The sequence below is a fragment of the Gopherus flavomarginatus genome, chromosome 5 (assembly GCF_025201925.1).
Source record: "Gopherus flavomarginatus isolate rGopFla2 chromosome 5, rGopFla2.mat.asm, whole genome shotgun sequence".
Classification (NCBI taxonomy): domain Eukaryota; kingdom Metazoa; phylum Chordata; order Testudines; family Testudinidae; genus Gopherus; species Gopherus flavomarginatus.
Genome location: NC_066621.1, coordinates 69,416,529 through 69,440,566, shown reverse-complemented (window position 1 = coordinate 69,440,566; position 24,038 = coordinate 69,416,529). Strand labels below are relative to the sequence as shown.

Below are 24,038 nucleotides of genomic sequence, written 5' to 3'. Positions count from 1 at the left end.
CTCCCGCCTTAAGTGCCTCGGGGAATCCCACCTTGCAGATAAGTGCCGCATTTGCAAGGCCTTAAAGCCGTGGACCAAAAAGGAGCGGAACTTTTGTCTCAGACAGCTCCTGATGGAGGCACCTCTTACTCCTCCACCCTCAGCACCGAGCGCCGGACAGTCCGCACCGGGGAGAAGTGCATCTTCGGCACCAGAGCACACTGGTACCGCTAAGGCCCCTCGGCACCAACCGTCGCTGGCCCAGATGTCTGCTCGGCACCGCTCCCTCTCCCCACGGGTAAAAAAACAAAAGACTCCTGCGGCTTTTGTGTCCACGCCGCAGTCGGAGCACCCACCTAAGTCGGACCGCCCGGCACCGACAACTGCTGTGGCACTGACAACTTCAGCACCGTCAATTCCAGTCCCGCAAGAGCCGTCGAATCCGGTGCCTGACAGCACCCCGGCACGTGCCATGGTTGAACTTACTATTCTCGCCACACTGGAGACATTCTCTACGGCAAGGGTACTGATTGCACTGACAGAATCTGCGCTGCCTCAACCCCCAGCACCGCCGATGCGGGTTATACAGTCCATAGGCAAGCCTGCCCTACTGAGACCATCCTCCGTCGGCACGGCTGAGAGGCACCGATCACGATCGCGGTCCCGCCAGCGTTCTCAGTCCCATCGCCGCTCGCAGTCCCGGTACCGTTCTCCACCTCGGTACCGGTCGCACTCGCGGCACCGTTCAAGACCCCGTTTGCCAGCCCGGTACTCTCAGTACCGATCAAGCTCCTGGCATCACTCACAGCACCGCACCTCTCGCAGCCGCTCCCAGCGTCGAGCTTCGAGGTCCTGGTCGACCTCCTGGCACCGTTCCGGTCGCAGGTCCCGGTCTCATTCCCGGTACTGGTATAGCACCCGGTACTGCTCTCCGCTGCAGCGTACAGACAGACTACCCAGGGATGGAGACCATTCTCAGCGGTTTTCAGCTCCTCCTTGGCCGTCTCGCCATGCATCTATGCCATCCCATGCGAACAGTGCTTCCTATGCACAGGACCGTGACTTAGATGTCCCCAGCCATGTCTTCCAAGAAACCCAGGCTCAAGACCAAGGACCTCATCAGTGGTCCTTCTGGATGCCTTGGGCATATCACCAAGCCCAAAGTGGACCTCCAGTGCCATCACACTCCATACCGCCGAAGCACCGGGTGCCGGAGGCTACTGTTAGCCGCCCCCCTCCTGCGAGTATGGAGCACGCTCCTATTCAGGCACCAGATCCTCAGGTCCCACCAGAGCCGGACGTCGCCCAAGTCCACTTGACAACGGAGGACCCGATTGTCCCTGGCCTTTCCTCTTCCTCTTCTCCAGATGAAGCGGGGGCGGGGACATCCTCCTTGGGCCCTCCTCCAATTGACCTAAGGTCACATCAAGACCTCCTGACATGGGTGGCCCTGAATATGAACCTCCAGGTGAAGGAGGTTCCGGAGATAGAGGACTCGGTGGTAGACATTTTGTCGGCTGACACTCCCACGAGGGTGGCCTTACCATTTATTCGCACGATCCAAGCGAAGGCTGATACCATCTGGCAGTCTCCAGCATCCATTCCGCCCACGGCTAGGGAAGTTGAGAGGAAGTACATGGTGCCCTCTAAGGGGTACGAATACCTGTACGTACACACTTCTCCCTGCTGCCTCGTCGTCCAATCGGTTAACAAAAGGGAGTGCCATGGCCAGCAAGCCCCTGCCCCAAAAGCAAAGGAGGCTAAGCGCATGGATTTATTGGGATGTAAAATCTACTCTGCGGGGGGCCTCCAACTCAGGGTGGTAAACCAACAAGCCCTGCTTAGCTGCTATAACTATAACACCTGGGCGGCGGTTGAGAAATTCAGAGTTAGTCCCCCAAGACTCGCATCAAGAGTTTGCGGCCCTTTTGGAGGAAGGAAAGAAGGTGGCGAGAATTTCTCTCCAGGCCTCGTTAGACGCAGCCTACTCCGCAGCCAGAACTCTGGCTTCAGGAATTGCCGTGAGACGAATATCATGGCTTCAGGTGTCAGGCCTTCCACCTGAATTGCAGCATACGATACAAGACTTGCTCTTCGAAGGTCAGGGCCTATTTTCGGAAAAGACTGACCCTTGGCTGCAGAGTCTGAAGGACAATAGGGTGATCATGCGCTCGCTCGGGATACACACACTGCAGACTCAGTGCAGACCTTTCCGGCCCCAGCCTCAGCACCCTTACCCCCCACCTAGACAGTGGCAGGACTTCGTCAGGAGGCGTGGCCGAGGCAATTGTAGACAGCAGTCCGGACCCCAAGGGGGTCAGAATCACGGCCCCGCCAAACCACCTGCGGGACCTAAATCAAACTTTTGAAGGCGCACCCGAGGGCAACGTACCAGTTGTTCAACTGGATCCTTTCCCTCCTTTTTGCAACCACCTCTCCTTTTTCCTCCCTGCGTGGACCCAACTAACTTCAGATCATTGGGTCTTAACGCACGGTAGAATTTGGATACCGCCTTCAGTTTATTTCGCCCTCCCCTCCCACCCCCCGTCCTCGTCCCCCTTCAAGGACCCCTCTCCTTGCCATAGGAGCTATAGAGGAGATTCCAGAGGACTTGGGGTGCAAGGAGTTCTACTCCCGTTATTTCCTAATCCCCAAGGCGAAGGGAGGTCTCAGACCAATTCTAGACCTGCGGGGACTCAACAAGTTCTTGATAAAGTTGAAGTTCTGCATGGTATCCCTGGGGACCATCATCCCATCCTTGGATCCTGGAGACTGGTATGCTGCCCTTGATATGAGGGACGCATATTTTCACATTGCCATTTATCCTCCGCACAGACGGTACCTCAGGTTTGTGGTCAACCGTCAACATTTCCAATTTACGGTCCTTCCATTTGGCCTCTCCACAGACCCAAGAGTGTTCACAAAGTGTATGGCTGTAGTCGCTTCCACCCTCCGTCGTCGATGCATACACATCTTCCCGTATCTCGACGATTGGCTCATTCGCGGGTCCTCCGAGACCCAAGTAATGTGGCACGTGGGCATCGTCAAGGACCTATTCATCCAACTGGGCCTGATGATCAAGCTAGAGAAATCTGCTCTGGTTCCCACACAAAGAATAGAGTTCATTGGGGCCATTCTGGACTCCAATCTCGCCAGGGCCTGCTTACCACAGCCGCAGTTTCACGCAATGATATCTATTATACAAGGCCTACAAAAATTCCCAACCACTTCGGCTTGAACCGGCCTCCTGGGTCACACAGCTGCCTGCACGTTCGTGACCAAGTACACCAGGCTACGCCTATGTCCCCTTCAAACTTGGGTCTCCTCAGTATACCACCCGAGGAGACACAATATAGACAGGATCCTCACAGTTCCCCCGAGACTCCTAGGCTCCCTCGACTGATGGTTTACGCCCTCCCTGGTGTGTGCAGGGATGCCGTTCCATCCACCCCAGCCTTGTATGGCCCTGACGACAGATGTGTCATCTCTCGGCTGGGGTGCTCACCTCAGACATCTTCGCGCTCAAGGCCTTTGGTCATCTCAGGAGCTGGCCTTGCACATCAATGTCCAAGAGTTGAGAGCAGTCTGCCTTGCGTGCCAGGCTTTTCAACAGCGTGTGCAAGGCCGTTGTGTCTCAGTGTTAACAAACAACACAACAGCCATGTATTAAATAAACAAACAGGGGGGACATGGTCCTCCGCCCACTTTATCAGGAAGCCATTCAACTCTGGTACTTTTGTATAGCCCACTCGATAGACCTGGTAGCGTCCTTTCTCCCAGGGGTTCGGAACACTCTGGCGAATCGACCCAGCAGATCCTTCTGCTCTCACGAGTGGTCGATCCATCCGGACATTATTCATTCTGTTTTCCGGAAGTGGGGTTTTCCCCGCATAGACTTCTTCGCTTCCCACAAGAACAGGAAATGCCAGATGTTCTGCTCCTTCCAAGGTCTCTCCCTGAGCTCGATCTCGGACGCTTTCCTGATATCGTGGACGAGCCAACTGCTTTACGCCTTTCCACCATTTCTGCTGGTTCACAGGGTCCTGCTAAAGCTCCGCAGGGATGGAGCTCGCTTGATCAAGATCGCCCCTGCTCGATCTTGTTGATAGCCAGCCCAATTACCCTGCCTCTTCACCCAGACCTCATAACTCAGGACCACGGCAGACTTCACCACTCAGACATGCAGTCCCTTCACCTCACGGCATGGCTCCTATGTGGTTGAGCCAGTCAGAGTTACACTGCTCTGCCTCAGTACAACAAGTACTCCTGGATAGCAAGAAACCTTCCACTTGGTCTATGTATCTGGCCAAGTGGAAGCGTTTTTCCTGCTGGTGCGAAATGCAAAATGTTACTCCCACCGAGGTCTCAATCCCCACCATCCTGGAATACCTCTGGTCTCTCAAACAGCAGGGCCTAGCAGTATCATCATTGAGGGTGCACTTGGCGGCCATTTCTACCTTTCACCCAGGGGAGAGTGGCCGCTCCGTGTTTTCACACTCTATGGTTTCAAGGTTCCTCAAGGGCTTGGAGCGCCTATACCCCCAAGTATGCCGCCCTGCCCCTACCTGGGACCTCAACCTGGTCTTAACCAGACTTATGTCTCCACCATTCGAGCCGTTAGCAACTTACTCGCTGCTATACCTGTCCTGGAAGACAGTTTTCCTCGTAGCCATTACATCAGCCAGACGAGTCTCTGAGCTTTGGGCGCTCACAGTGGACCCATCATATACTGTGTTTCACAAGGAAAAGGTGCAGTTGCGACCACACCCAGCGTTCCTCCCTAAAGTGGTATTGGCCTTCCATATCATTCAGGACATCTTCCTTCCGGTCTCCTTCCCGAAGCCACACTCATCATGGTGGGAGCAACAATTGCACTCCCTAGTGTCCGTAGGGCACTCACATTTTATGTCGAACGGACAAAGCCCTTTCATAAATCGCCGCAACTCTTCATCGCAGTGACCAACCGAATGAAGGGCCTACCTATCTCCTCCCAGAGGATCTCCTCTTGGGTGACGGCGTGCATCCGCACTTGTTATGACTTGGCTCATGTTCCCTCGAACCATCTCACCGCACATTCTACCAGGGCTCAGGCTTCATCTGCTGCCTTCCTGGCTCATGTACCAATCCAGGAAATATGTCATGCAGCTACCTGGTCCTCGGTCCACACCTTGCTTCGCATTATGCTCTGGTTCAACAGTCAAGAGATGATGCAGCCTTTGGCTCAGCAGTTTTGCATTCTGCCACATCTCACTCCGACCCACCACCTAGGTAAGGCTTGGGAATCACCTAACTGGAATGGATATGAGCAAGCACTTGAAGAAGAAAAGATGGTTACTCACTTTTGTAACTGTTGTTCTTCGAGAGGTGTTACTCATATCCATTCCAAACCCACCCTCCTTCCCCACTGTCAGAGTAGCCGGCAAGAAGGAACTGAGGGGCGATTGGGTCGGCAGGGGTATATATCCAGCACCATGGCAGTGCCACTCCAGGGGGCGCCCAGCTGACCCACCGAGTGTTGCTAGGATAAAAATCTTCCGACGAACGTGTACGCGGCGCGCGCACACCTAACTGAAATGGATATGAGCAACACATCTCGAAGAACAACAGTTACAAAGGTGAGTAACCGTCTTTTATTGTAAAATAACATTAAAGCTGTGATGCAAAGAATTAGAAACAAATAAGCCCTTTTTTAAAAACCTGTTTGACTCAAGGATGGAATTTCATCTTTACATGATTTCCCTGCCTATTTTTGGTATGTCACATGTTATGCTCTTTGAACATGTGCAGTAGCATTTTGTCTTTTGGCATATTTAAACACTGCTCTGTGACACTATACTGCAAAATTTGATTAATAAAACCTTTTTTTAAAAAAAAGAAATGGTGATGGCCAAAAGTAGAAGACCGTACAATGCAGTTAAAAGTACTAAGACCAAACTGTGCTCCGTTTACTCACAAAAGTAACTCCACTGACGTCAGGGAGGCAGAATTGGGCGCTGGGGACCTGATTCTCAGTTACACTAAAGCGCTTTTCTACTGCTATGGCAGTGTAACAGGTCTGTAGAGTAGGCATAAATGTAAATTTGCACACACTTTATGGCTCTTTACTCTGTCAGAACAGCATACAGGGACATTAGTATAGCCGTGAATCAAATCCACAGTGTATTGTAAAGAAAATTAATACCAGTAGCTTTGCTGTAAAAGATAGAAGTACATCGTGTGACAATAAACAGCTGTTCTATCAAGCATATGAAATATATAGAAGCCTTTGTCAAGTTCTGGGGAACCTTTCTCATGCTTCACACTTCAATTAACCACCTCACAGTGGCGTGTGGTCCACCCTTTCTTCACATCCTATTGCATTTTTTCCTTCCTAAGTAATAATGGTACAGGTCACATTTTTTATATCTATATGAATATATTTCCATATCTAAATAAAAAATTGTGTGTTGAATTAATATTTGTGAAAGATGTTAGCGTGTCAGGGCTGAAGACTGAACTCTTCTAGCTACAGAACAGGTATGACAAGGGCAATTACAATTGAGGATTCCCATGAGGGTGCCTTTACTGTGACCAGCAGGGTGAGAGGTTAGGCTCTTTCGGAATGTGCATTCATTTCTTGGTCTTGCTTTGAGACTTCCAACAATCGTGCCAATTCTCATGATAGATTTCGCAAACTGTACACTGCTCCACTTTGGACTAGCAAGTCACCAAACAGCTATCAACAAGTAAGTACTACAGAGCTGGATCCTGTTCCTATATAAATCATTAAGAGAAGGATTAGGTCCTACTTAGCCCAACCACAACTGGATTTGAACTTAACATCCTAAAGTTGAAAGATTCCATACCTTTTACCAGCCATGAGTCATTCAGTCCCTTGCACTCCTAAGTCACACATTTTAAAAAGAGCAACTGCTGTATACTGTTAGATGTTCCCAGAAACTGTCTCCTGACATCATAGCAATCCAAAATAATATTGTTCTTGTTCATAGAAGCCTTTTTTTCCAAGCATGATATTTTCAGCAGCTTTGACTTCAATAGCATTAATAGCTATTGTTTGATCTATCTTGGTAGCATCTTAGAAAACGTTTTTTATGTTAGTTGGGTCATCTGTTGCTACAAGTTCAGGATCTAAATTTAGATGCATTTAGATAAGTGGAACAACCTAAGAATATATAAAACCTCAAATTGTTAAAGTGGTGTAATGGGTTTAAGTAGTGTTGTCTTATATTTCCACGATTTATAAATATGTACATGTATACAGAGATGGGCAGGAAATGGTTTTTCCATCCCATGTCAATGTTAGAGATTTCAAAACTTGTCCTGTTCAACATTGGGATGAAACTGAGATCCTTTCAATTTTTTTTTATTTTTATTTTTTATTTTTTTATGAAGAGACAGTGAAAGACTGAGGCCTGGTCTACACTACAGTTAGATCAGTGTAAGGCTCCTGGGCTCCTTCCTCCCAGCTGGGCTGCTGCCTGGGCTCCTCGCTCTCAACTGGACTACTACCTATGCTCCCGCTCCCCACTGAGAGCCCAGCTTCACTGAGGCTCCCCACGGGGAACCTGGCAGCTGCACAGGCTCAGAGCATGGAACTCCCTGCCTGGAGCCTGGGCGGGGATCAGAGAGCCTGAAGGGTGGGGGGCAGCTGTACTCCCAGCAGGGAGCTGCACGCAGAGCTGAGAGCCGGGCTCTCAGCCCCCACCACTGTCCCTCTTAAGTCGGTGGAAGTACTCCTGGTGAGGATGTGCACCACCAACAGAAAGAGGATAGTGTGAACATGCCCTGAATGCCCTAACATAGGTCAACTTAAGTTTGTAGTATAGACATGCCCTGAATGACTGACTGCAGAATGGGGGATTAGGACATGCTGCTGGGATGTGGGAGACCTAGGTTCAGGTCCCTGCTCTGTCATTCTCCTACATTCTGGGTGAGTGCCTTAACCATTAGGCTATTCTGGGGTCTCTTGCACTTCTGGTTTTGGCCAGAAATTCCATCCTGGACCTGAAAAATCTTTCCAGTGAAGGTTATTTTAAATGTATCAGCATTTCCAAGCAAACGTTTCATCGAAAAATTCCTGACCAGCTCTGCACATAACTAACTACTTTGAAGGAGTGGCGTGCAAAGACATTTCAGCTTAACAAATCTGAGAAGCGTTTCATCTCAAATAGTGATAAGAGCTCATTCATATAAATGGAAGTTAAACTGGGATTTCATCACATGGAGAGTTTGGTTTGGTTTGTAGGCTAACCTTTTTACCTAGGCTTACCAGATAGCAACTGTGAAAAAACAGGGCTGGGGATGGGAGGTAATAGGTGCCTATATAAGAAAAAGTCCCAAAAACGAGACTGTCCCTTTAAAAATGGGACATCTGGTCACCGTATTTTTACCTAATGAGACAGAGAGACATACTTGACATGATCACTCTTGCTCATGCAGGGAAAGTGTAAGTTACATGCCCCTTCTTATCCCATTGTGTTCCAGTGAGGTTTCTACACCTAACAAGGCAGCTTTAAAATCTGCCAGAGACTACATAGGAGCTCTGAGGGTGGAAACTGCTTAGTGGATGCATAGAATTAGTATGTCACTAGGTTCCCTGGTCATGCTCCTTCCCTAGACAGTGACACCTACTTTTATAGCAATGCTACCTCCTGTGGGCCACATGAAAGAGAAGAAGTCGTTACAGTTAATGAGTGTTCTAGTCCCAGAGAGTTTGCTATCAGTCTTCAGTAGGTTCTGTGTTCAGTCTTCCACAGCTGTGTGGATCAAGCCAACTATTTGAGTTTCTGAAGATAAAAGCTTGTGGGGTTTGTTGCTTGGACATTTTGCTGAAAATAAAAAAAGGTTTTCATTTGCACATTTAACTAAAAATATTCTGTACAATGTCTGGATAATTATGCAGGAAGAAAGTCCAGTTGGCTACTTCATCTTATATGAGCCATACACAATAGAAATGTGAATTCCATAAACTCTTCATGTCGGAAAAGCTTAGCGCTGGTAAAATAAATATAGCACAACTAAGAAAAGTTCAAGAGCATATGAATGTGAACTGTTGCCAAATTCTATTTTGTGATATTGATTTAAACCAAAGGTGTTTTTATGAAAACAGATAATCTAATTTTTGTATAACTCAACAGTTATTGGCACACGCCTAAATAAATATAAACCTTGATTATCTAAATTCTGATTAACTGAAACTTGGTTATTTAAAAGTTGGATACATCCTCTGAGATTTGACTAGAGTTTAGAAATGCTGACATCCTTAAGCTCTCATTCTTTTGCAACGCAGCACATGCTTAAGTTCCATCAACTATAATGGGACTTAAGTACATGGCTTCCTTCCGAGTATATGCTCTGATCAAGGGGGTCCTAAGTGCTTAACCATGCGGACAGTATATAAACTCATCAGAAGAAAGCATAATCCCACAAAATGAAATAATTATTCTAAATTAAAGTGACTTTTTTTCTAGAATAGTGTGTCCAGACAGGGAGCCTTTCGAAAATAACTTATTCGCCTATACCTATCCAGTCAATAGACTTTAGTCACAGTTGGGACTAAGTCCACCTTCCTGGGAGGGCCAATCCACTTTATGAAATCATGATGGAGGCATAGCTATGGGAGCAGCAAAGTGGACTATGTGATATCTGGTACGATGGTCTTTACACTTGAGAATTTTTTGTAAAATCTTTGTGTTTTGAAATTAATTGGTAAACATCTGGGCTGCAGTTCCTTTCTATCTTGTCCAGTTTTAGGGAACCTTGTTTATGTTGTCTATGCCCTTTTAATGCAATGATTATGTGAGTACCTATAAAAGAAATCCAGCCACATCACCTGGCAGGCAGCTAAGTAGTGACAGGTGGATCTAAGCCAGAAGTGGGCAAACTCTGGCCCACGGGCTGCATCCAGCCCATAGGACCCTCTTGCCCAGCCCCTGCCCTGGTAGGCTAGCCCCCGGCCCCTCCCCTGCTGTTTCCCTTCCCCTGGAGCCTCAGCTCACCACACCACCAGTGCAATGCTCTGGGCAGCGGGCTGCAAGCTCCTGGGGCAGCGCAGCTGCAGAGCCTCGGCCTGACCCAGTGCTCTGTACTGCATGGTGGTGTGGCTGGCTCCAGCCAGGCGGTGCAGCTGCCTGTCCTGGTGCTCTGGCTGGCATGGCTGTAGTGCCACCAGCCACTGGTGCTCCAGGCAGCATGGTAAGGGGGCATGGAGCAGGGGGGTTGGATAGAGGACAGGGGAGTTCGGGGTGGTGATCAGGGGGCAGGGGTGTGGATAGGGGGTGGGGAGGTCAGAGGGCAGGTAACAGGTGTTGAATGGGGGCAGTCAGGAAGGAGGGGTTGGATGGGGCAGTGGGAGGGCAGTCGTACAGGGGTTCCGGGGCAGTCAGGGGACAGGGAGGTTGGATAGGGCGGAAGTCTTGGGGGGCCATTCAGGAAGAAGTGGGGGCTGCATTGGGTGGCAGGGGGTCCGGGAGCTGTTAGGGAACGAGGTGGGGTTGGATGGGGCAGGAGTCCCAGGGCTGTCAGGGGGCGAGAAGCAGGAGGGGTTGGTGGGGGCGGGGGTGGGCCAAGCCTGGCTGTTTGGGGAAGCACAGCCTCCCCTTACCGGCCTTCCATACAATTTTGGAAACCGGATGCGGCCCTCGGGCCAAAAGGTTTGCCCTCCCCGGTCTAAACCCAAATCCCTTAAAGGGCCATCCCACTGTGTGACACCACCTTAAAGTTGTTTAGTTATGTGAGAGTACATTAGCTTGGATGTATCCGCTCTCCCCAAACTATATTCCAGTCTTCCATGTTCATATCATTCTTGTTGACAGCATCATTTTTGCCCAGGGAGGTCAGTAAGGGTTCATCACTCAGTCAATACATTACAGCTGCCTTCAGAGGTGGACTGGTTGAAGGTTCACCCAGAGATCTCATGAATGTCCCACCCCCTCGATAGGGAGGCATTGGGCCATTTTGCTCCTTCACTTGTCTCTACTTTTAAATTGTTCTTTCAGTGTTAACAATAGGGTTAGTATTAGAGACAAAGAACATGTTTTATATTACCTCGTGTTTAAGCTGGTGATCGGTCTTTTAACCATTATAGAGCACCAACCAGACCTGTTTCCTAGAGTTGCATGGGTATTAATAAATGGTGCTATAGCAGGAGGAGGAGGAAGGCTAGTTGTTCTGTCTTACTAACAGAGTGCTGCACCCTACCTACCTCCGTCTTTCCTGACTTGTGTTACCAGTTTGCTTTTCCTTCAATACCGCAGGTTGGTCTTCCCAGCTAGGAGGATATAGAAAAGGAATGTGACACTCTCTGTGCTTAGTGGAGGTAAAGCTGTTTGATGCTGAAGCTAGGTGAGAATTAGGAATGTTGGACTGTCCTTACCAGAGACAGATTGAGTTGATAAGAAGAAAGATCGGAGCCAACAAAACTGTACTTCTAGCCCAATGATGCTCAGCCTTACTGTCCGAAGTGTGAAATGCAGCGTCAAACAAAGAAATAGTTGGTGAAGTAAAAATCCTCTAGGGCTTTGTCAGGCAACTTGATCAACTTCAATAGTTATTGGGAAAAAAAACCGCATCTAGGGCTCAGATTTTTTTTCTCGGTTGTATCATAGTGCTAGCACTAAGTTGCAGGGCCCAACCTGCATTGGATTAACAACATTACGGTTATGCAAATATATTCTAAGTATCAGTAGTGGCAGATCTGTCAAAGCAACAATTATGAACAATTTTGAGCAAGCTCTCTCCATGACTAGGGCTCTTTAGAATGTCAAAATTATTGATATGGAAAAAATATTGTATACATTTGCTTAGCTAAAGAAAATGTACTAGTAGCAACATTTATTAGCTAGTTCCACAGAGAGGATAAGAGAGTTTTACATACTGTATCATCTGTGTGTTTATAGCAATCTTGCAAAATGTAAATGAAATTGCAATATGAGTCACATATTAAAACACAATTGAATGTGTACAAAGGAATATTCTGTTTTGACAGTCCATTTTCTGTTACTTGCTAAATCATAAATGAATGTTTCATGAACTCCAGGGCTGTGTTTTATACACAGATGAGTGTGTTGAACAATGTAAAATAAATGCAAACTTTAAAACCTTTAGAAATAGTACACTAACCTGATACTGTAATTATAAGTAGGATTTTTTAAATTATCCTAGGTGCAGTGTTTACAATTCATGTTCACACCTTTTCTGAGATATCTTGTAAACTTAGTGTAAATTGATAATATTAACTTGTTTTATAATAAATCATTTGTGGAAAGATGGCTGCTAATGGTTTGGAGTCGTGGGTTTGTAAGAGGAGCAACCGTATAACAAAACTCTGTTTTAATTTGCTTCTATTAAAAACAGTTATTTAATCTGATTTTATGTTATGGACAGAATCTTTACATATTGATCCACACTGTGCAGACAGCAGTTAATTGTTATTGTCTGTATAGATGGACCAGTGACAGTATGCCAGCACAAAGGAGGATGGTTCAAAACGGTCAAGGAGACTGAAGGCTTGTCTACACTTAAAAGGCTGTAGCTGCACAGGTGCAGCTGTTCTGCTGTAGCGCTTCAGTGAAGACACTATCTAAGCCAGCAGAAGGGTTTCTTCCATTGGCCTAGGTAATCCAGCTTTTTGAGAGGCGATAGCTATGTCGAAAGGAGAAGCCCTCGCAATGATATAGCACTGTCTGTTCCAGGAGTTGAGTCAATATAAATTCATTCCTCAGGGATGTGGATTGAGTCCACCTTATTCCTCCTTTAAATTCGAGCAGCAGGTGTTTCTTCAAGCATTTATCTCCTACTGTGTACAGCAAACAGGGGTTCTAGGAACCTGAGCAAAACTTCAGACTGTGAAAGACCACAGTCTCTTGGTCATGATAATGTAACTGATCATTCTTAAGCAATCCTGTCCTGCTTCTGCATCCTCTTCCCCACTAACATGACCTCACATCTTCAAAGTTTCCTCTGTGGTTTAATGCTAATAAACCAAGGATATGATTTTTTTTTAGATTACATTGTTTGTACTGTCTGTTTTTCTGATAATAAAACAGTAGGTATGATGATTGTTGCTCTGTGAATGGCCAGATTCCGCTATTTGTCTACTTATGTGCTCTGAAAAAGTGTTGATACATAACTCTTGTTTCTTATGTTTTTGTAATTCACATTCTTTTCATGTATTTCCAGAATTGCATTACATCTTCTAGATCAGTGATTTTCAACCTTTTTTTTCATTTGCATACCTCTAAAAAATTTCAGATGGAAGTGTGGCTCCCTTTGGAAATCTTAGATATAGTGTCCATGAACCACAGGTTGAGAACAACCTTTCTATGGTAACAACAACCTTTTGTGGACCTCTTAAACATAGTCTTCAGACCCCTGAGGTCTGCAGACTACAGATTGAACACAACTATTCTAGACTGAGATCTTACTGTTGTTCTAAACATATTAAAGTCTTACTGACAATAAAAAATGTAAGAATTAGACACTAAAGTTGCTTTTCCGTGTAGAAGTCAATTCTGGCATTAACATTAGGAGCCTAATCTTGCTCCTATTTAAGTTCAGTAGCAAAATTCCCATTGACTTCAATAGGAGCAGCACTATGCCTTTAATATGAGGGGTTTTTAAAATACCTTTTTAAACTAGTGCCATAAAAGGAATAAGGAAATAGATAAGGATTATCAACTCAAATTGAAGCTGCTCAGTTGATGAACTAGTGAAAAATACCCACGGATAGGGAAGTGAGTAAGGTGATGAATGTGTAACCCCCTACCTGATGATGTTGGCAGCAGCAAGAACCAGGTTCCATATCTACATGTTCCTCTTAAAATTACGAAACAAGCCCATCTCAAGCTTCCACCCAGAAATCTTGGAAAACTAATTGCCGCTCCTAGGTTCTCTGAGGCTGTGCTTCCCCACTCTAAAGCACTGAATATATAAGAAGTATATAAGAAAATAAACATTCATTAAGAGGAGAGGGATCATAGCATTAATTTTGGAAAACACAGCAACAATGACTGAAAAATATGCAAACAATAATAAGCACCCACCTCCAATTACCTTGGGTAGTAGTCCTTTGCCTCAGCTTTTAGTGATTTCACTGAGGAGCCTGGAATGTCACTTCTGCCTCCCCTGTGTTGTCTTGCACCAGAACACTGTACCCACACTATGTCTAAGCCTGAGCCCCCAAGATCAACTTATCAGTGATTTCAGCTCTCTTGGTCGCTCAGAAGAAACAAGGACTATCAATTGATTCTAGTTAGCTCTTTCTTTAAACACTGGACGGAGAGGTTCAAACAGCAACTAGAACCTTTTGAAAAGAGTCTTTACCACTACATAAGACAGCTGCATCAATCTTCCTTGCTTTTCACTTGGATCTGGCATCACTACCCCATACTTAGCAAGTAAGATTACATTTAGGGTGACCCTCTCAATTAGGGCATGTTAAGTACAGTCCTCTGCTCTTCAATCATACAATAAGGATAACAATATTTCATTATCCCTGCTTCAAAAATTTGATTGAATTTAACCCAAAACAGCCAAAATGGATCACTTTGGCAAAGCAGGTATGTTTGCGGATCAACTAGGCAAAGTAGGTATGTCCGTGCAAATACAGTCTCACATCTTTACCCTCAATTCATCAATAGATGGCAAGAGTAAGCTCATTTAGATCACTGGCTTGCGAACAGTCACTTCTTTAAAAGTGATATTACTGCTGTCAGTATTACCTGTTACAAGAGGTAAAGATGATACAACTGTTGTTTTAACAAATGGCAAATCAACTGTTATAGACTTCAACAGATCAGTTGATTGCTTATAAGCAACGATAGTATCTGCTACTGATGTTCTTATAACTATGTATAACACAGATTACTCGTGTAATATGCTTATATCATATATAAAGAATTTATTAACTTTTTACAATTTAAAATAGAATGTTAATGTTTAGTGTGACCATATTATCTAAAAGCAGCAAAGAATCCTGTGGCACCTTATAGACTAACAGACGTTTTGGAGCATGAGCTTTCGTGGGTGAATACCCACTGCATATTATCTAAAATGCCAGTGCAGGTTAAAGTTTATTGTATTGGAGAATAAGTTCACAAAGGCACTTTCATAGCATGCAGTAAAAGTGTCCACATGGAAAGTTAGTGAGGAGTAACTAGCATGCTGTAACTTCACATCCTAACTTGCCTGTGTAACTTTTCATGTAAACAAGCCCTAAATCTCTTTAAAGATAAGTTCAGTAATATAAGAGCATAATTTACTACCCTTTATTTAGCAGAACTTTGCAGTACTTATGAAACTAGCAAATACATTTTCTCAAATTATGATGAGGCTCATCATTTTCTACTTTGAAAATTGACCATGTAGTTAACATCTGGGATCTGAAGAGTCTATTGATTTTGAGTATACAAAAAATGTTTATCTTCTTGACCTTTAATTTAACCAAAAATAAAGTTGATTCAGTACTGACATTTAAAAAATTTTATTAGATAGAATATGCATGCTGTGGAATAAATATATTGTGTTCAACGGACCATTCCTTCCATAACTTTGCTTTAGAATGACTAAATACATTTTCCTATTTTAAAAAAGATAAACATTCAAAAAATAGTGTGTCCAATAGAGGTTTTTTGGTCGGTCTAGGTGTCTGTGTGGTCCCCGTCACTGTAGCATCTAAGCACAGGCCACATGGTCCATTATATAAAACCTGGATGTTTGGTGTTGTCTAGCTGAAATTATGCTAACACACTGTGATGGGGTGGACAAGGTCAGAGGCCCCCTGCTGGAGGCCTCAGGGTCCTGCCACACCCTCCCCCAGAGAAGAACAGAAGGGAACTCCTCCCATCAGATGAACTGCGCCCAGTCAAGATTCAGGAAGCCTGTATAAAAAGGAGCAGCAGTGACAGAGTCAGTTAGTTGCTGCCTGGAGCTGGAAGAGAGAGGACTGTGTTCCTGGCTGGCTGAAAGTGCAGCAGGACCATGGACATCTCAGTGTGGGCAGAGATAAGGGGGAGGCCCTGGCTGGCTGCGTGAGCTGAGTAAAGACTGAGCTCAGGGAGGGCTGCAGGAAGACTGTCTCTAGGGAGGAAGCCCTGAGGTATGGTCCCATATCTGAGCCGGGAAAGGGTAAAGACTATATGCCCTTAAGGACTTTGTTTTGTTCCACTTATAGACGACATGTGAGACTCGACCAGAGGGCTGAGTCACTGAAAACCTGCTGAAAAAAACCATCAACTGGGGGAGGGGCCACTCGCAAGAGGCAGGGGCCACTCGCAAGAGGCAGATGCCACCTCATTCCACAAACTGAGTGACTGCAGTCAATCAGGGGGGCACTCGCGAGAGACTGGTATTGATCCTGTTACACACATCCAAAGCATGGGATGGGTATGTGTGGAATTTATATGTCTAAATAATCTACAAAGTGATTTTGTCTGAGGTAATCTAAAATCTCAGCTGTTTGGGGATGACTTGGCCAAGAGGTTCTATAAGCATCACTCTTTGGGGCTGGGTTAAATGTGTCTTGAAGAAGGGCAGCTGTATCCTGTAGGTACTGTTGGGTGATGTGAGGAGGAAGAGGGGAAGCTCTGTTGTTTGGAGGCTAGGAGAGAACAACTGAGGTAAGAGGAAGAGGCAGCACGAGTTGAGAGGCAAGCAGGTCAGAGGAGGTAGAAAAAAGAAAATTCTTTAGGCAAGTATACTCATCTTTAGTTCAGACAGTGTGAGACATTCAGTGTTCTAAATGTTAATTTAGGAAGTTGACATGTTTTTGAATCTAGAGTCTGCCACTCAAAATACTTCATTCTGTGAAGAATCTTATTTAACCTATACTTGGCCTCTTGAACATAATTTATTTGGGAGTTTGTGATTATTAAATGTACAGTCCAGTTCATACAGGGCATCATCAAACAATTACAACCATAGTGATGGGGACCTCATACTGAAATAAATCTTTCCTGAACCCCTCTTCTGATCTTCAAAGAACCTTCCAAACTCTCCAAGCTTATCATCAGAAGCAAGCTCCCCACAGACCAGGACACACCAACTCAAAGTAGCACCAGATCCTGTCAGAACAACAGATGCAATAGCTGTAGACATATCTTCACTGTGTCAGTGGACAACACCCCCACAGCACACCTTTCAAGATTCATGGGCCCTACACATGCCTATCACAATATGTAATGTGCCTCATCCAATGCACTAAATGCCTGAAATCAACTTTGTGGGTGAAACAAAATAACTGCACTCTCACAGAAAAATGATAAAAGACAAAAACATCATATCACCTGTGGGTGAACACTTTTCACAAAGCAATTACTCTATATCTGACCTCACAGTCCTCATCTTCAAAGGAAACCTGCACAACACCTTCAAAAGACAGGCCTGGAAGTTTACATTCATAACTTTGCTAAATACTAAAAATCATGGACTGAATAGTATCAGAGGGGTAGCCGTGTAGTCTGGATCTGTAAAAGCAGCAAAGAATCCTGTGGCACCTTATAGACTAACAGACGTTTTGAGCATGAGATTTCGTGGGTGAATACCCAGAAGCCTCCTACTGCAAGACAAACTCAAGAAAGAAACCAACAGGACTCCACTGGCCATCACATACAGCCCCCAGCTAAAACCCCTCCAATGCATCATCAGGGATCTACAACCTATCCTGCACAATGATCCCACACTTTCACAGGCCTTGGGTGACAGGCCAGTCCTCGCCCACAGACAACCTGCCAACCTGAAGTATATTCTCACCAGTAACTGCACACCGCGCCATAGTAACTCTAGCTCAGGAACCAATCCATGCAACAAACCTCTATGCCAACTCTGCCCACATATCTACACCAGCGACACCATCACAGGACCTAACCAGATCAGCCACACCATCACCGGTTCATTCACGTGCATGTCCACCAATGTAATATACACCATCATATGCCAGCAATGCCCCTCTGCTATGTACATTGGCCAATCTGCACAGTCTCTAAGGAAAATGATAAATGGAGACAAATCAGATATTAGGAATGGCAATATACAAAAACCCTGTAGGAGAACACTTCAACCTCCCTGGCCACGTAATAGCAGAGCTTAAGGTGGCCATCCTGCAGCAAAAAAACTTCAGGACCAGACTTCAAAGAGAAACTGCTGAGCTTCAGTTCATCTGCAAATTTGACACTATCAGCTCAGGATTAAACAAAGACTGTGAATGGCTTGCCAACTACAAAACCAGTTTCTCCTCCCTTCGTTTTCACACCTCAACTGCTGGAACAGGGCCTCATCCTCCCTGATTGAACTAACCTCGTTATCTCTAGCTTGCTTGCATATATATACCTGCCCCTGGAAATTTCCACTACGTGCATCCGACGAAGTGGGTATTCACCCACGAAAGCTCATGCTCCAAAACGTCTGTTAGTCTATAAGATACTACAGGATTCTTTGCTGCTTTTATGGACTGAATAGAGACACTGGATTTATGGTTCATTACAGCATCCTCCCCTCCATGACAGGAGAGGTGTTAACAAGCCTCTTCTTCTTCGAGTCATATCCCTCTGGGTGCTCCACTGTAGGTATGCTTGCATTCCCTGCGCTGCTGACTGGAAAATTTTGGTAGCAGTGTCCGTTGGTCGCACACATGAGATGTCTCTCCTTGTGCTGCACCAAGAGGCTAGACAGCACACGCGGGCTAACCCTCCTCAGTTCTTTCTCTACTGCAGAGTCAAGACAAGAACTCCAGAGGGGAAGGGTGGGTTGGGAAGTACCCATAGACATCCTATATCCTTTGAATTACAGTGGCAGGTTGTTCCTTCTGAGATCTAAAAATGATGCATTCGAGAATTCACATTTAAAAATGTCAAGTTGGCAAATATGTGTAATTTCATTTCTTTTCTTTTGCTAAGATAAACATTATGGTAGCATTCTCTCAATCTAAGGTTGTTTAACTGTTGGATGTTGCTTTAGAGAATGGAGGATTATATAGAGGGGGGATGTTTTGCTTAAAACAATCCTAACAGTTTGGAATGATGAGGCTGAAAGGCTCAAGAAATTAGAAATTGGATACAGAGCCTTTTAATTCTAGGTCACTGGTTTGAATCCAACTCAAATCAATACTGAGTCAAAATCATTGCTGTTTGACAGCTAGCTGTTCAATGGCCAAGAGGACATTAGTCAATGATATAAACTCAGCTGTAGGCAGTTCTTCATTACAGTTGGCACTCATTGGCACTCGTGTCAGCAATCTCAAAAGGCAACCGCCCATTAGAGGTACATTAAGCGACATAATTACAGCGTCATAAGCACTAGTGTGCACAACACTGTGTCAGCAGGAGAGCCTCTCCCGCTGATATAGCTATCGCCAATTGTTAGGGTGGATTAACTATGTCGACAGGAGAACGCTTCTCCCGTCAGCATAGAATGACTACACGAGAGATCTTACAGCGGCGCAGCTGCATCAGTACAGCAGTGCGCTATAAAGTCTCTAGTGTAGACATAGCCTAAACTGCTGCCTAAGATTGTATACTGTTATACAGCTGCCATGCGTCACTCCAGGTTGATTACATTTCACTGTGTGAAGGGATCCCTACAGAGCATTTCTTATAAAACAAAACAAAAAACTTCCTTGGGACATAAGATGTTATGTAAATGTAAATCATCATTAGAAATTCTTTAAAGCCATTGTTTTTAGGTAACAGTCTTTCAAGAATGTTAAATAAGATTGGCAAAGAATCTTTTAAAAGATCAGATGTTTGGAATATGAGAATAGCCTGAGTAAGCAGCATCAGGATGATTGTAGAGAAGAGAAATGATGTTTTCACAGTTACAGGGCAAACTGCACTTAACACCCTTTTAATCCCTCTTGAGTTGCACCCGTTAGGTGACAGGACTGGCTTCCTGCACCTCACTCGGTGTGTTACCGGATGGTCCAGCCACCTGGGACTGAGTCACTGGGCCGCAGCCTCTTAATGTATCAGGCCCATCTGTGGTTGGGATCTGCAAACCCTTTTCTTTCAGGGACCTGTGACTAGTGAGTTGATTAAAGCAACTCAAAAACAGTGTCTTCAGAACAAAGCATTATTTATTAGGGCTGTTGATTAATCACAATTAACTCACGCAATTAACTCAAAAAATCGCAATTAAAAAAATCTATCACGATTAATCACAGTTTTATTCACCTTGTTAAACAATAGAATACCAATCGAAATGTATTAAATATTTTTGGATGTTTTTCTACATTTTCAAATATATTGATTTCAGTTACAACACAGAATACAAAGTGTACAGTGCTCACTTTATATTATTATTTTTATTACAAATATTTGCACAGTAAAAATTATAAACAAAAGAAACAATATTTTTCATTTCATCTCATACAAGTACTGTACTGCAATCTCCTTATCATGAAAGTGCAACTTAGAAATGTAGATTTTTTTTGTTACACAACTGCACTCATAAACATAACAATACAAAATTTTAGAGCCTACAAGTCCAGTCAGTCCTACTTCTTGTTCAACCAATCGCAAAAACAAACAAGTTTATCTCCCATAAATGTAAACAGTGCTTCCTGCTTCTTATTTAGAATGTCACCTGAAAGTGAGAACAGACGTTTGCATGGGACTTTTGTAGCTGGTATTGCAAGGTATTTACATGCCAGATAGGCTAGACATTCATATGCCCCTTCATGCTTCAGCCACCATTCCAGAGGACATGCTTCCATGCTGATGATGCTTGTTAAAAAAAAAAAAGTGTTTAATTAAATTAAATAATTAAATTAAATTCTCCTTGTGGGAGAATTTAATGTGTCCAGCTCTGTTTTACCCTCTGCCACATATTTCATGTTAGCAGTCTCGGATAATGACTCAGCACATGTTGTTCGTTTTTAACAACACTTTTGCTGCAGGTTTGACAAAATGCCAAGAAGTTACCAATGTGAGATTTCTAAAGATAGCTACAGCACTCAACCCAAGGTTTAAGAATCTGAAGTGCCTTCCAAAATCTGAGAGGGACAAGGTGTGGAGCATGCTTTCAGAAGTCTTAAAAGAGCAACACTCCAATGTGGAAACTACAGAACCCCAACTAGCAAAAAAGAAAATCAACCTTCTGCTGGTGACATCTGATTCAGATGATGAAAATGAACATGTGTCAGTCCGCAGTGCTTTCGATTATTATCGAGAGGAACCCGTCGTCATCATGGAAGCATGAACCCTGGAATGGTGGTTGAAGCATGAAGGGACATATGAATTTTTAGCGTTTCTGGCATGTGTCAACAGTGTCATGAGAATGCCTATTCTCAATTTGAAGTGACATTGTGAACAAGAAGCAGGCAGCATTATCTCCTGCAAATATAAACAAACTTTTTTTTCTGAGCGATTGGCTGACCAAGAAATAGGACTGAGTGGACTTGTAGGCGCTAAAGTTTTACATTGTTTTATTTTTGAATACAGTTATTTTTTAACACAATTCTACATTTGTAAGTTCTGTTTTCATGATAAAGAGATTGCACTACAGTACTTGTATGAGGTGAATTGAAAAACACTTTCTTTTGTTTTTTACAGTACAAATATTTGTAATAAAAAATAAATAGAAAGTGAGCACTGTACACTTTGCATTCTGTTATAATTGCAATTAATATATTTGAAAATGTAGGTAACATCCAAAAATATTTAAATAAATGGTATTCTATTATTGTGTGACAGTGCGATTAATCGCACTATTAACTGTGATTAATTTTTTTAATCGCTTGACAGCCCTATTATTTATTCCTTCCTCCTAAGGTGCAAAGCACATATAGCAAGGGGTAAAAACAATAAAAAGTATAACCCTGAGCCTGGATCTTACTTATCCTTAATCTTTCCTTGCCAGCTTTTGCAAGTTTCTCTCAGCATAGCTAACCGCTGTCTCTGGTTGGGAAAAACAGACTGTCCTGTTCACAACAGGTCTCCGTCTTTGTGTATTCCCTGGCCAGCCTGTCTATTTTTTCTGACACTCTCTGAGTAACCTCTGGCCACTCACTCAACTTCCACTCCTTTCTAGATCCTAGGTATTCTAATATTTTACCGTTCCCTTTGATATCTGTCATTTGAGCCCTAGCAAAACAGCTATGTCACCACAGTTGGAGTGGAGGAGTCTTTTCTTGGCTATAAACCTAGCTATTATTTCCTGCTTGTTCCTCTAACAACCACTTTTGATGTCACTCCATAGGAAGTAACCCATCATAAACTCTCACACAGAGGCATGCACCATATTCATAACAAATAATACAGATATTCTCACATTGTCACATGTCTAATTGGTTTTGGATGATATTAATATGCTAGTTGGAAAGGGTGCTGGGGGAAAATGATAAATTTCTCGGAAAATGATAAATTTCTCAGAGTTGTCTTAAATGTAAGTTAAAATATTGAATGTCTGAATAGGTATACCAAATGAATCACCACTTTTTTCAAGGCTAAGAAATCTTATTCCTAGTATGCTGAACATCAGTATACGCATTTAATGATGTATTGTACAGTTTTATATTTAGGGTGTTTGTGTGTGGGCAAATAACCTTCATGTAAGATTTGTTCGTTCCCTTTTTTCTAGTAGTAAGGAACGGTGATCATAATTATTGTTGTGATAGAATTTTTTTATATGATTTTTGTTTGGTTTTTTTAATGTTCCTGTTTTTATTTTTTGTTTCTCATTTTTCTTTGTTTGGATGAATAAAAGTAGTGGGCCTTTCTCACTTATACTAGTTGAAAACTGGAGTAACTCTGTTGCAGTTAGTGGAGTTGCATTAATGTAAATCTGGTCTGAGAGGAAAACTAGACCTAAAGTAAAATTTTGAAAAGTGCCGGAGTCCTATTTTCAAAGTGACTTATGTGTCTATGTGACATTGGGACTTTGGCTCCTAAATTCCTGAGTCTGTTTTGAAAATGGGACTGAGATGCCTAAGTCACTTATATGCTTTTGCAAATTTTACTCCAATTTTTTGTTCATTTCCTACTTTAAAGGGGAAGAAATATTGCACTATTACATTCACTTTTTATCTGTGATTCTGTTATAGGAAACAGATTCAGGCTCTTCTAGGGCAATTTAGCCAAGCAGAAACTTTGTTAATCTCTGCTGGAGTGGAGCCAGGAATGCTAGATGGAGTTCTTTTGGATGCTGGGTGTTCCTCTATGCAGCTTGATACTCCTGAAAGAGGTTTTTCCCTGCGAAAGGATGGCCCTTTGGATATGAGGATGGATAGTGGCAGGTATGTATTGATCAAACGTTTCTTCTCACAACAAGAAATCAATTTCTCAACAACACTCTGAATTTAATTTCCTTTTTAGGTTGCAGAATTCCCATCACACGCCCACATCTAACTCTGCACATACATAATACATCAGCTTTGTTCTTTTGCCATAGAGGCTCATCTAGTTCTCAGGATTTAGGGCCAGATTCCAGTCTCACTTACTGCAGCATAAAGTGAAGGTACTTCTGGGTTTCAGTGGTGGAAGGTCAGAATTTGACTATTAGGCTTTCCATACTTAAGGTTAAAAGCAATGAATAATAACAATAATTAAAACAAGCATCTTTAATTTTGTTAAGCAGACCATGATGTAGGATATAAATGAAATTGTTACTGTGAGAAGGTAGTTTATCATCTAGGTGAAACGAGGATGCTGAAGTATAAGTGAAGTTCTAACAGACTTCTTTTAACCTTGGTAGCTACTCAGAAGCTGGGCATATGCTTGTCATGGTATATTTCCCCAATCTGAACCTTAGAGTCCAAAAAAATGAGGTACCAGCATTAATTCCTCTAAGCTTAATTACCATCTTAGATCTGATAAGCTGCCACCAACTAGGACTTGGAGTGCCTGGTAAACTCTGGTCCCCCCAAAACCTTCCCAGGGGACCCCCAAGACCCAAACCCCTTGAGTCTTACAACAAAGGGAAATAAACCATCCCCCCTCCCTCCTTTCTTCCTCCCAGATCCTTCCCGCCCTGGGTACACTAGGAGATCACCGTGATTCAACCTCCTTGAATCACAACACAGAGAAATCAGGTTTTTTTCTCCCCCTTCTCTCCCCCTCCCTTCTTTCTCC

The 24,038-nt window shown here is 44.0% G+C and overlaps 1 protein-coding gene across 1 annotated transcript in view; it reads left to right on the top strand.

The window, feature by feature from the left end:
• The window catches only part of METTL15 (methyltransferase like 15), a 211,298-nt gene that overhangs the window by 155,806 nt on the left and 31,454 nt on the right, over positions 1 to 24,038 (top strand). The window contains 1 exon segment of the mRNA XM_050955402.1: positions 23,012 to 23,203. Within this exon segment, the coding sequence (XP_050811359.1) occupies positions 23,012 to 23,203 (192 nt within the window).